At 54.5% G+C, this 12,756-nt stretch overlaps 2 protein-coding genes across 2 annotated transcripts in view; one reads left to right on the top strand and one right to left on the bottom strand.

Annotated features, from left to right (window-relative positions):
- Positions 1 to 2,321: 2,321 nt before the first annotated feature.
- Positions 2,322 to 5,803, top strand: LOC103611306 (ras-related protein Rab-11A-like). Its single transcript, XM_017727912.1, has 4 exons — positions 2,322 to 3,763; positions 3,839 to 4,032; positions 4,112 to 4,192; positions 4,416 to 5,803. The coding sequence occupies exons 1-4, from the start codon at positions 3,387 to 3,389 to the stop codon at positions 4,553 to 4,555; spliced, it is 792 nt and encodes a 263-aa protein (XP_017583401.1). The 5' UTR covers positions 2,322 to 3,386; the 3' UTR covers positions 4,556 to 5,803.
- A 1,772-nt stretch (positions 5,804 to 7,575) lies between these two features.
- The window catches only part of MEX3A (mex-3 RNA binding family member A), an 11,288-nt gene continuing 6,107 nt past the window's right edge, over positions 7,576 to 12,756 (bottom strand). The window contains exon 3 of the mRNA XM_008628808.2: positions 7,576 to 7,613. Coding sequence (XP_008627030.2) covers positions 7,576 to 7,613 — 38 coding nt within the window. The remainder of the gene's footprint in view (positions 7,614 to 12,756) is intronic.

The raw sequence follows: 12,756 nt of genomic DNA on the forward strand, positions 1-12,756 counted from the left end.
ATGTGTGGTGGAGATAGTGAGTCCAGTTCGCAGTTCTCGGGACGGGGCGGGGGTGGCTTGTTGTGGTGTTCCACTGTGCTGGGAAGGAGGGTGGATACTGGTGGGGCTGGGGTTGAGACGCTGCCCTGGTCGGGGGGTTTGCTGGAGCTGGTCTGATGGTTTGAGGTCCGGTGCTCCTTACAGCAGCTCTTTGCTGCTGCGGGAGGAGGCTGGAGCCCTGGCCTGAGCGCACGGCGTCCGGGGAGGGGTGGCTGTGGCCAGGGCAGGGTGCTGCTCCCGGGGGTGGTGGGGAAGGCTGGTCTGTGGGGCTCTGTGGGTGCCGTGTCGGCCCCTGAGCACCCGTGGGAGCACATCTGGGAGCTGAGGAATCAACCCCAGGAGAGAAAGCCGTGCTTCTCCCCGGCTGCGGTGGAGGGGAAGGATCCAGGGATCCGGGCATGTCCTTCCTGGTGCTGGTCGTGTATGAGCTCACTGCTGTGCACGGGGCGGCTGGGGGACAGGGACAGGCCCTTGAGGACCCAGCGCTGGCGTTTCTGGCTGTGGGAGCCCCGCATCCCCGTGAAGCGCCCACACCCCTGTGCATGCCAGGCTCCCCTGCGGCCTGCTGTGGCCAAAGCAGGTGCTGGGGAAGCAAAGGGACATCTTGGCAATGCCACAGCCTCCTGAGCCATAAAATCCAGGGTGTGAGCTCACCAGTGGGCGGCTGTGAGTCAGCCTGCCCGAAGGGCCCCGAGTAATTCTAGCCACCGACACGATGTAATTCCAGCCAGCAACATGCTGGTAGCCCCTGGCTCCTTGCACACCTTCCCTGGCCACTGCCCAGGAAAATCCTCCTCCCTGGAGTTAGTCTGGGACCTGGTGTGGGGGAAACTCTGATGCTGAGCAGTGCCTCAAGTACGATGCCCAGCCGCTTTGTTCTGCACTTCCTGCCCCATGCTGTGCCAGCAACGTGGCTCTGAGGGGGCTTCAGCACATGGTCCTCCTGTTCTATGCATCCCCTGTCATCCTACAGGAGCCAGGGCTGGGAGCAGCTCACCATAGCCTCTTCATTCCCTTCCTGGGTCTCATGGTGGTCTCTGGAGTCCTTGAAAAATAGGAAAACTCAGTTTTCAGTGCAAGGGCAGCTCATCCCTCCCAAAGCAGGAGCAAAGTCGAAGGGGGATGCAGCGTCCAGGGGCATGGAGCTGGGCTAGTGCTGCCAGGTCCAACAGGTCTGCGAGCCCAGCCTCTCCCCAGAGAAAGGGAGATTGTCACAGCTGGAAGCAGCTTTATCCCGAGCTCCACTGAAATGGGAGCATCAGTTGTTGCAAAGCACAATGCACATTCCAGCTGTGCAAGGCCCTGATACCGCTGGAGGGGCTCTGTGGCTGAGGAACAGCTCTGGGCATGGCTGTTCCTGGGACCCTTCCTTGGGGCCCTGTGTGGAGCTCCAGGCTGATTCCCTCCCTGCAGTGAGACGTGGTGTGCCGAGGATGTTCACCAGTGCTTGCAGGATGTGTTCAGAGGCAGTGAGGACAGAATGTGCCAAATGCTTTTGTACCTGGGGTGGGGGATGCTGCTCCAGCTCCTCAAGCCATTGAAGCTCAGGGACATGGGGCTCATCACCCGCACAGGCTGCAGGACCCTGCACCACCCACCCTGCATCCCTGGTGTGGTCCAAAGCCCTCTGGAGCCTGCCATGGAGCAGGCACTGCCAGGATGGGGATTGTGGCAGTTGAGCTGGGGAAGCAGCAATTTCCTGTTGCTGGTAAACAACCGAGCTCAGATCAAAACTTCGAGGCTCAGAAAGTGGTAATGAACCTGGCTCGCCACTGGCCTGCATTTCCTACCATCTTGTCCAGGCTGTTATGGTCCTCTCAGAGCTCTGTGTAGTGGGCAGCAGCTGAGAAGCCTCCCCAGCAGCTGGGCAAAGCAGGGGGGTTCTGCCCCTCTGCTCCACTCTGGTGAGACTCCCCTGCAAAGCTGCCTCCAGCTCGGCGGCCCCCCACCACAGGAAGGATGTGGAGCTCCTGGAACAAGTCGAGGAGGCCACAGAGATGTTTCAAGGGCTGGAGCCAGGCTGGGAGAGTTGGGGATATTCAGCCTGTAGAAGAAAAGGCTCCTTAGACCAGTGCCTAAAGGGGCTTCAGGAGAGCTGGAGAGGGACTTTGGACAAGGGCCTGGAGTGACAGGACACAGGGAATGGCTTCCCACTGCCAGAGGGCAGGGATAGATGGGCTATTGGGAAGGAATTCTTGGCTGTGAGGGTGGGGAGACCCTGACACAGGTTGCCCAGAGAAGCTGTGACTGTCCCATACCTGGAAGTGTTCAAGGCCAGGTTGGATGGGGCTTGCAGCAACCTGGGACAGTGGAAGTAGGCGGTGGAACAAGATGGGCTTTACGGTCCCATCCACCCAAACCACCTTGTGATGCTATGGAGGAGCTGCCCTTCCCTCATTTGCTGGCTGTCCTGATGCAGCAATTGCCAGCAATGCTCTGGTGCCTTCCAGTTCCCCTCGGTGATCCTAGGGAGCTGTTCCACATCCTGCTGGGCTTCCTGGAGCCAGGCTGTTTGCTGGCTGCCCTACACTGAGGGTTTTGTCGACGGGGTGGCTGCACTGTTGGAGGCTCTGCACCATGCAAGGGAGCCATGTCTACAGGCTGGAGCTGGTGGGAAGGGGTTATCCAGGACATGGAGCAACATCCTTGCAGGATGGTGGCTGCTGAGCCTTGAGCGAGTGTAGCTGTGCCTTGCTGTAGCTCCTGCAGTGTGTGGTGTCCCAGTGGCCCCTTGCTGGTGCTGCTGTTCCTGAGTCCTCCCCACCATGGTCACTGGATGGCTGTGACCTCAGCCCTGCTGTGGAGACATGTCCCACAGGTGGGCAAAGTGAAGTGTCTGAGTACACCTGGGGAATGAACAGGGTCGGCAGCGAGGGAATTAAAAACAATTTAAAAAATAAACCCAAAAAGCTGTTGAGTCATAAACTCAACAAACTTGACTGGGGAGGTGTGTGATAAAGCTCCCCAGAGCCTGTTTCACCAGGTTTTACAGGAACCAACCAGATCTGGGACAGGCAGAAAATGCATTTAACCCACACCCAGGGACTTCCCAGCTCCTGGGCTGGACCAGCAGCAGTGGAGGAGGAGGAGGATGCTTCCTTTCAAATCATGTCTTTAAGTCCTCCTATGTGCTCTCAGGGTTGGAGGGCACACAGGGTTGGCAAGAGGAGCCCCAGCTCTGCCTGGCCTCTGGCCTGGCTCTCCCCACACAGGTCCTGCCCCTGGTTTTCTGCCCATTTTGGGTACATCAGTGCATATGGTGCTTTCCCATCCCCAGGGACAGAAACTCCTGGCAACTTCCCAGTGACGGCAGGGATTTTCTCAAGGGGTATTTATAGGCAGCAGTGATGCTGCCGGGAGGAGTGGAGGCAGCTGGTCCTGCTCTGCTTTACCCCTCACCTGTCAGCTTCTCCTGGGTGAGAAGGAGATGGGGAGGGCAGATGGGGACACTCCCATCCCTGCCGGGCTGTGGGATGGGCAGCTTTCCTGCGTGGCTGGGGGAGCTGACACTGTATTTGTGCCCCCCAGTTGTGCTCATAGGGGACTCTGGGGTGGGGAAGAGCAACCTGCTCTCGCGCTTCACCCGCAATGAGTTCAACCTGGAGAGCAAGAGTACCATCGGGGTGGAGTTTGCCACGAGGAGCATCCAGGTGGACAACAAGACAGTGAAGGCTCAGATCTGGGACACGGCGGGGCAGGAGCGGTACCGTGCCATCACCTCAGCGTGAGTTTCCTTGCTCCCAACCTGGGGCCCTTGCCTGGGGCCCTGCTGTGACCCTGTCCCCTCACTGTCCCCCAGGTACTACCGGGGGGCCGTGGGAGCTCTGCTCGTCTATGACATCGCCAAGTACCTGACGTACGAGAACGCGGAGCGCTGGCTGAAGGAGCTGCAGGACCACGCTGACGCCAACATTGTCATCATGCTGGTGGGCAACAAGAGCGACCTGCGGCACCTGCGGGCTGTGCCCACTGATGAGGCCAGGGGCTTCGCAGGTATCTTCCCCCACCCTGTCCAGCCCCATCCCATCTGGCTGGAGTTCATGGCACCCACCTGAGCTCACTGTTCTTGCAGAGAAGAATGGGCTGTCCTTCCTTGAGACATCTGCTCTGGACTCCACCAATGTGGAGACTGCTTTCCACAACATCCTCTCGGGTAAGGGGCAACCAGGAAAGGGAGGGACAGGAATAGAGATGGCTTTGGACATTGTGTTCTCCCAGGACACCCCCTGGGTGGGTACTGGGTTGGAATCCTGCTCCCCTGGAGGGCGAGAGGTGGGCATTTGCACCCCTGGAGCTCTGTGTTTGTGGAAGGAGCAGATCCAGCACTGAAATACCTACCTAAAGAATTGATTTTTCACTTCTCTCTCTGCTGGCAGAGATCTACCGCATCGTGTCCCAGAGGCAGATCACTGGGCAGCCGGAGTCAGAGTTCGGCCCCTCCACCACCATCGAGCCCATCCGGGTGCTGCCCACGCAGCAGGAGGGTCGGCAAGCGCCCTGCTGCCAGAACATCTGAGCCCCCCACCTTGACCCCCCACCACCCAGCACATGGTGGCATCATATGTCTCACCCTCTACCTCTGCCCGCTGCAGCTCCCTGAGCAGTGCAGGCTGGTGGCTGCTTTTGTGTGCACCATCACACTGCCCATATGCTGCTTCGCCTGTGTTTATGTAGGACCAGCAAAAACGGGGGGGAGGCAAAGCATCAGGGTGTCTCCCCTCTCTCCCCAAGGTCGGGGACATGCCATCCCCTGTGTCCCTGCTCCCTTTAGCCCTGCAGGCACAGTCACTGGGTGACTGGGTGGCACTGAACAAGCCCGAACATGGTGAGTCCCTGTTTGGTGACGCCCTGTGTGCAGCCCCGTGGGGTGGGTGGGGAGGGGGACACTGGGTGCAGCCTTCTCCTGCCTGGCGAAACCAGCAGTGATGCAGATGGTTGTGCCCAGCCCTGTCCCTGCGGCACCAAGAGCTGGGAGTGCCTCTGGGTGCTGCTGGGGCCATCCAGGGTGGGGGTGGGGGTGACACTGTTTTTGTGTTGTGACCCCCCCCCCAGCATGACCCCAGCAAAAAGAAAAGCTGTGATTCTTCCATGGAAAGAGATGGGAGCAGGGGCTGGGGGGCCTTGGCCTTTGGGAAGCCCCAAGGAGGGGAAAAGGGGGGACCGGGGATTTGGGGAGCTGAGGGTGAGGGCAGGGATGAGGTGCTGAGGGTGGGCACATGGTCCCTCTGCGCAGCTTCCCGTGTGGGAGTCGGTGTCAGCACTGGGGACCCCTCGGCTCCAGCTGTGAGGACCCCCTGGCATGGCTTGGCCCTTCCCTGCTCGAGTGTTTGGCCATCGTGGCTGGTGGCTGCATGGCCCAGCCTGGGGACAGGCCACCACTGCATGGAGTGTCTGCTGCATCGGTGGGATGGCAGTGGCCTTGTCCCCTGCCTGGGGGGCAGCAGCCACTCCCCAGGGTGGACATCACCCAGGATGCTGGGACAGACTGTGCTGAGCCCAGTGCTGCTGGCAGGGGTGATTGGCAGGTGTCAATCAAGAGGGGTGCAGGTGGGAAAGCCTGCCCCATTGATCCAGTGCTGGGAGCGTGGCCCCTGTCGCAGTGTGGGGTTTTGGGGGAATCTCTTTCTTTTCACAGCTGCCCGCAGTCACTGCATCTCACTTGGCTGTGCCAGTAGGATCTGGGCCAGGGTCTCCCCTTGGGGCACAATTTGTTGATGAAACAGAATTTGAGGCAAAATCCCCAAATAAAACTGCTGTTGAGGCATTTTCTCTCTCTGTCAGGTCTTTCCTTGAGGCAGGAGCAGTGCCAGCCTCACATGGGGCAGCTGGGCAGCATCCACAAGCAATGAAGGGTGAGGAGGAGGAGGAGGGTTGGGAGGAAGGTGTGAATGTAGCCTGGGCAAGGGGATGTCCTACTGGGAGGCCAGAGGGGAGAGCTTGAAATTCAGGATTAGAAGAACAGGTTGGATCCTGCTGCTGGCACAGGGGCAGCTGAGGATGCACCCTATGGGTGCCCCTTTTTATCCACCCACAGTGCAGCCACCCTATCCCTGGCTCCAGCCCTTGGCACTGTGTCCCTACGCCACGGCCCTGCCCCCTCCAGAGGCAGCCTAGTCCCTGAGCTGGCCAGCCCCATCCTCTCCCATACCCTGGGTCTGACCACAGCTGGGGGCTGTCCCCAGGTGAATGGTGACCATTGCCCCATGGACTGGGCTCTACCGCATGCCCACCTCAGCTGGCAAAGCCCTGGCAACTTGCAGACCAGTTGGAGCTGCCAAGGACCACCTCCTCCCACACCATCTGCCCACACCAAAACACGGTGCCAAGAGGTGATGTCAGCCCCACCGGCTGGAGAGGTGGGCGTGCGGGGTACGGGTGCTGCTCCAAAGGGCTCCACAAAGGGACAGGGCTGAGCCAAGCGCTCCTTGGGGCTCCCTGCCATTGGATGTGCCATGAGCTTGGCACTGGCATGGACACATGGGATGATGAGTTCATTTAGACTCATGGAGACACTTTTGGCCTCAGCAACTCAGTTTTGTTCCAGCCTTTCCAGTTTTTAGATGTTTTCTGCTGGCATGAAGAAGTGGGAAGGGCAAAATGTGGCACAGGGTTGCCCATGGACATGGGACCCGCTAGCACCAGGACTGGGAGAAGCAGCTTCCTCAGGAGGCTTATCATCTCACAAGTGCTTTAATGAACCCCAAGAAGTGCTGCCAAAAGCCTGGGACTGGTGGGAGGTCCAGGAGGGATGGCAGAGGGAGGTCCAGCCCCACTACCCTGGAACTCAGCCCAGCAGGGCCTTGTTCCCAAGCACTGCTCCCGGCCCTTCCTCAAGTGTGAACAGACACAAACCAGGAGCAGATACCAAATTTCTTAAGTAATAATACTTTAATAAAATTAAGTTCTTAATGTAATTTAGCACATTTAATACATTAACCCTTTCCCTTCTTTGTTTTCTACAAGTTGTGCAACATCATTATTTTAATTTTCTTTTATTTTAATTTTTTTCCTTCTCCCATTATACTATATGCCTCAAAACTCAGACAACAAGCCTAACTCTACTTCTATGTTCGGTTATATCTCTCTCTCAGGCTTTTATTTTTGCGTCACGCCAGAGAGATGAAAATACCTGGATGGAACATGTGATCGGTTTCCAATAGTAACAATCCCAACTACAGGTTTCCTATGACGTTAAAAGAAAAGAGGGGAAAAAAAAAAAGCAAACACAAAATAATAGGGAATGGACTTTCAATGGAAGGGCCACAGAGTCGGCATGGCTGGCAATGGCTGGGCCACTCCGTGGCCAGCTGGCTCAGCACGAGGTGGGAGTACCATGGAGCAGGACCGTGTGACAGCGCCCAGATCCAAGGGAGAGCGGATACACACGAACTTGTACATCAGTCTGAAGCGAGGATGAGAGGAAGCCAATGTGGTGCTGTGCAAGCAAAGCCATGAAGGGCGCGGGAGGGCTGTGCTCCCCTGGGTGGGTATCAGTGAGATCAGCTGCTGCAGGGACCCCGTGGCTTGGGTTTCATTTTAGCACGTCTCATGTGGGAGATCCCACTGGAGCTGCTCTGCCAGAGTCCCAACGGTAGCAAGCTGGAGCCTGGATCTCTTTGATACCAGGGCAGAGCCGGAGGAAATCCTCTTCAGCCCCACAGGCTCCTGACTGCGCAGTCGGATGCCCGGGGGCTGCTCTGGGCATCCCTGGGGATTTCCTCGGCTTGCCTGGGGCTGGGATCAGAGCTGGCTCTGCTGTGGCCCGCCCTGCCGGTCTGAGATCTGCCAGCCTTCATGCCCATTGCCTTTCACGTTTGCTTAACACTGCTTTCTAACTCAGGAGCAAATGCCATGCTCCAGCCCCTAGTCCTTTTTTCCCCCTTTGTTTAATGATTATCTTGAACGGAATTCATAAAGAAAAAGGAAAAAAGAATGCTGATGGTTTCACATAAGCAAAACAGCCTGTGACCACATCTTGTGTCCCAGCTCCCAGGAGCCAAGAGCAGATCTCCACGGCCACACCACACTGCTACCTCTCACCGCTCCGTTTCTCTGCAAGTTGTTTCAAAAGCATCATCGTAAGCCCAGAAAGCACATCCTGCTGTCAGCAACCCGGTGCCACCACTGGAGGGGGACTTCATTTTCACATAGACAGTAGTGGAACTACTCCAGATTTTACATTAGTGTCACTTTACTGGGGGTGACTTTCAATTTGCTCCATTAGCAGCCCTGAAGCGATGCTGGAGCAGATCCAGCGGGGATGCTGCAGCCTGCCAGGGCTGCAGTGACTCCAGATTCCAGTAGAGTAACCCATTGGAACAGTGGAGCCGCACGGGAGGGAGGCAGGAGCTGCCCAACCTCTCCTATCTCCCGCTAGCACAGCGCAGGCAAACCAAAGTCTGCCTAGCACAATTCCAGCCGAATTTTTCACTGGGTCAACTGACAGCAGAACATGACTTCAAGTTTCTACAGGATGTGAAAACCCACACTAAAACACAGAGATTGCTCCCTAACATCCTAGAAAGGGTTTTGGAAGAACCAGCCCACGCTGGCTCTGCTGCCACCAAGGACACCTTGCTGGGGCTCGGCAGAGGTGGGACGGGACCCCCTGTCCGTACACAAGTGACGATAAAGTGCATCCACTCTCCAATCCAGGGCACCACTGTACAATGTCCATCACTGACGCTTCTTCAAGTATCAAATCAAAAAAAATGAGGTAAAACAAAACTGAAAGAGCAAACAGGCTGCCTCGCCGCCCCGGCAGGGAAGGACCAGGCTCTTGATTCCACCGAGCACGAACCCCCCTGGAAGTGCAGGAGACATTGTGCCCTGCTTCCCGAAATGCCCCAGCATGCCGGGAGGGTCCTGGGGAGGGATCTCAGATTCACAGTGCTATTTATACGCAGAAACCGAATGAGAACTGTCTTCATTCCTGTCCTGACCTATTGCATGGCTTTGCTGAGTGATGAATGCTGGTAAAGGCTACCCCAGCCCCCCGAAGCAGGCACCGTCAGGGAGCAAGGGGCAACCACCGTGCTTCTCGAAGGCATCTGTGTGGATGCTCCCAAGCTGCAGGAGATCCGTGGGTTTGCTACGGCTGAGCCACAACACAGAGGAGAGGAGCAAAGGCTAAACCCAGAGGGAACCAACTTCCAAGGGTGTTTTCTTTGCAGCACTTGCCTTTGCTAATGCTGCTGCCTCTCGGATGTTTCTTTCTGAGAGCTCTCCTTTAAGCAGAGATTTTGGTGCAGTGAAAAGCAACACCACTGCTCCAGAGAGAAGTGCTGGCCTGTCTCTGGAACGAACTGAGTAGCTGGCAGGGGCATGGGGCACTTGCTGCCCCAGCGCTGGTGTCAGGGATGTGTTGCCCTGCCCTGCAGTGCCCAGAGCGGGTCTGCCATCGCAGCACCCACTGCATGCTGCCAGCTCGAGGAGCCCTTGCTCCCGCTCTCGGCACTGCAGGGACTCAGGATCCACCCAGAACACAATGCACTGTGCTGGCTAAGAATGGCCTCCAGCCTCCTCCATGCTCCTGCAGCCAAAAACCAGGCATGTGCCACGAGTGTCATTCTCCCGTGAGCAGGACAGCGTCGGGGCAGCTGTCAGGAAGCCAAGCTGTGGGATCAGGGATGTCATGGCCCAGCACAGCTGCAAGAAGGCCCTTTCAGGCCAGCAGAGACTTTTCCAAACATCTCACCTGCAGCTCCAATGCTCAAAACCGATGGTTGGAGGCCAAGCAGAGAAACACCCAACAAACCAAATCTCCTGGAAGATGCCACGTGCTAAGCAAGTGAGCTCATCCCGAGGTGCACGGTGTCTCCCGGCGCAACGCAACTGGGGTGAGAGAGAACCAAGAAAAAGAAAGAAAACAAACAAAGGGGGAACAAACCAACCCTAATGCCCTGACACTGCCCAGTGCGAGGGCAGAGCCTCCGCCCGGCACCTCACTGCCTTCGAGCTCTGTCTGTCACCTTACAGAGGGGAGATCACCCAATCTTCCTTTCCTTCGCCTTCCCACCTGGGATGGTCTCACCTGCCCATCCCGGGATCTTCCCACACCTTTGGTGCTTGGAGAAGTTCAAAAACGAAGAACAGCCCAAGGAAAGTAACAGCAACTTTGAACATTTGTCTGCAATTTCCTGCTCCAAGCCCAAGGCTGGAAGTCAGAATAAGGCAAAAATTAATGGCCTAAAACTTCCTTATTTTGTTCCGTGACTAGCCAAATCTGTCTATTTTTATTAAAAAAGCAACATAAACCCCCAAACGTATCTTTTTAAAAAAATACATATTATTAGATCCTTTTTTTTTGTCTTTTTTTTCCCCTCTATAAAAATAACTTCAGGACTTTGATTGACAGAAGGTACCAGTTGGTGGCCATTATTTTGTTAGGCTTTCGGTCATTTATTTGTTTGCTTCAGAAAAATAGTACCAAAAAAAGATGGAATTCCTGGGGAAGTTAACAATGATCGTGTTCACAAGTTTATTTTACATTCTGCTCTGTCTGGGATCACTTGGATCTACTATAGATTAAACAATATGGATAGCATCTACTATTTGAACTAGTTAATTTTTTTTAATCTTTACTCTAGGATTATATGAAATAAATTTGAGTGTTTATTATTATTAACATTTTTTTAATACCCATCAACGCAAACCTTTTTTCTTCTTCTCATTTTTGGTTAAAAACAAACAAACAAACAAACAGAAAAAAATCTTATTTTAAAATGCTTCTTTGAAAGGCAACAGAGCAGAAGCATCGCCCCATCTTCCTGCTGCTTTGGGAGGGGGAGCAGGACATGGGCTGGATTGGGGGTGTGAGGGGGACAGACTACCCCTCACTCCCCAGCCCACGGGGAGGTCGTGGCTGCTCAGCACATCCCTAAAGCAGCCCCTGGGACAAGATCCTGTGAAACACTCCGGGATGTTCTGGAGCCAAGCGCATGCTGAAGTGCTTTCCTGGGTTAAAGGAAGCTTGGAACCCTGCCGGGGGCACTCCCATTGCTCTGGTGTCCCTGCAATTGGTGTCTTGCAGGAGCTGTGCCCACACTGGCTTGGGGGTGACATGTTCCCATCTAGGGCGGGCTGGAGCTGGCCAGGAGCTCTGTGTAAGCTCAGCCCGTGGCTGGTCAAAGCACCAGCACAAGCCGATGGCTCTGGTCTGGCACAAGCTCCAAAGGAATGACCATGGATGTTCTCAAGATCACACCTGGCCTGAACACTGGGACCAAACCCTCCTGTCCCTGCAACCCGTCCAGCACAGGAAGAGACGGAGCCAAGGTCTAAAGGGAGGCAACAGACGGTGACCACCCTCAGGTCTCCAGAGCCCCCCATGAGCACGCTCCAGCCGGGCGTCTGTGCCGGCAGCGGCTGTCAGTCCCTCCCAGCAAGGCTGTGCAAAGGACCATAAACCCTCGCATTGCACTGGGCTCTCTGGAGCCAGATCAAGGACAAAACTCCTCTGGCTCCCTGGGATGGGATCAGACTGGCAGTGCTGGCAACAAGGCGGAGGAGGGCAGGGAGGTGGGTAGTGCCAGCTTTGCCCTCCGAGCACCCAGCTCTCCACAAGCCCCTGTCTCAGGGAACCACAGCAGGAGCAAACTCTGCTCCCCAGCGCCCGCCCGGGTGGTGAATCAGGTGGGGTTGGACCCTGGGATGCCCAGGGTGCCCAGGAAGTGCTGTGCCACAGCAGGGCAGGGCCTTGCCAGCGCCGGCACGGGGTGATGCCGCCCAAAGACTGCCCCAGAGCCAGCCCGGAGCCGACCCAGACCTCGACCCTTTCCAAGGGGATTCCCAGATGGAGCAGCCACAGGATGGGGACACAGGCTTGGGTTTATAGTGGTTTTTCTCTTCTACTTCTCTGCTTTTAATTACCTTTTTTTTTCTCTTTTTTTTTTTTGTTTAAATACATCCAACTGTGTTAATTTCTTATTTGTGGAAAGGGCTATCTGCACCATAACTATCACCTTTACATACACACACACACACACGAAAAAGGAAACATATATTAAAAACACTTTTTAAGCAATACTCTGGATACAAATGTATTTTTTAACCTACATATATTCTAAACCTTCTAAACTTTTAAGGATCACTTTATCATAAAATAAAATATCCTTTTTTCTTATAATAAATTACCTAATAAAAAGTATTTTTATTAGCCCAGTTCCTTGCTACATTTACATGTAATAAATGCATTTATTAAAATAGAATATTAAATTATAAAGAAATGTTCTAATTTTAAAATCTTAATTTTTTTTCCCTCCTCTCTCTCTCTTTAAAAAACACCAGGAAATGCATCAAAATAAACCCTTCAAACACTAAACAAAACAGGTTGGAGTATTTTGATTTCAGAGGTTAACAATATTAACAGTCTGAGCCTTTGTATGTATGAAGATTATTATTTTTTTAAGAAAGAAAGAAAAGAGAAAAAAATAATAGATATCCCTCCAGCTGAAAAATACTTTTGCAAATGGGAGCTAGGACAAGATATTTTTATAGTATCTCCTCATTAAATATAAATCCAATTTTGGTTCTTTTTTCTTTCGTTATGCATTATAATACACACTATTCTCTATATAATTTATGTCGATGAGGATGACATCACAGCATGATATTACTTTATCCCTCCGTTTCCCTTTGTTATGTTTTGTCACCCGCTCCCCCGCACCGTCCCTTGTCCAGGAGTCCCTGTCTCCGCCGCGGCAGCTCGCAAACACC

This window comes from Corvus brachyrhynchos, unplaced genomic scaffold, assembly GCF_000691975.1.
Source record: "Corvus brachyrhynchos isolate BGI_N302 unplaced genomic scaffold, ASM69197v1 scaffold122, whole genome shotgun sequence".
Lineage (NCBI taxonomy): Eukaryota > Metazoa > Chordata > Aves > Passeriformes > Corvidae > Corvus > Corvus brachyrhynchos.

Bases quoted from the DNA above. Each gene is read 5' to 3' on its own strand.
- LOC103611306 (XM_017727912.1), top strand. From the start codon at position 3,387: ATGCTGCCGGGAGGAGTGGAGGCAGCTGGTCCTGCTCTGCTTTACCCC. The intron at 3,764-3,838 runs GTGAGTTTCCTT...ACTGTCCCCCAG, and splicing joins TACCGTGCCATCACCTCAGC to GTACTACCGGGGGGCCGTGG. The intron at 4,193-4,415 runs GTAAGGGGCAAC...CTCTGCTGGCAG, and splicing joins TTTCCACAACATCCTCTCGG to AGATCTACCGCATCGTGTCC.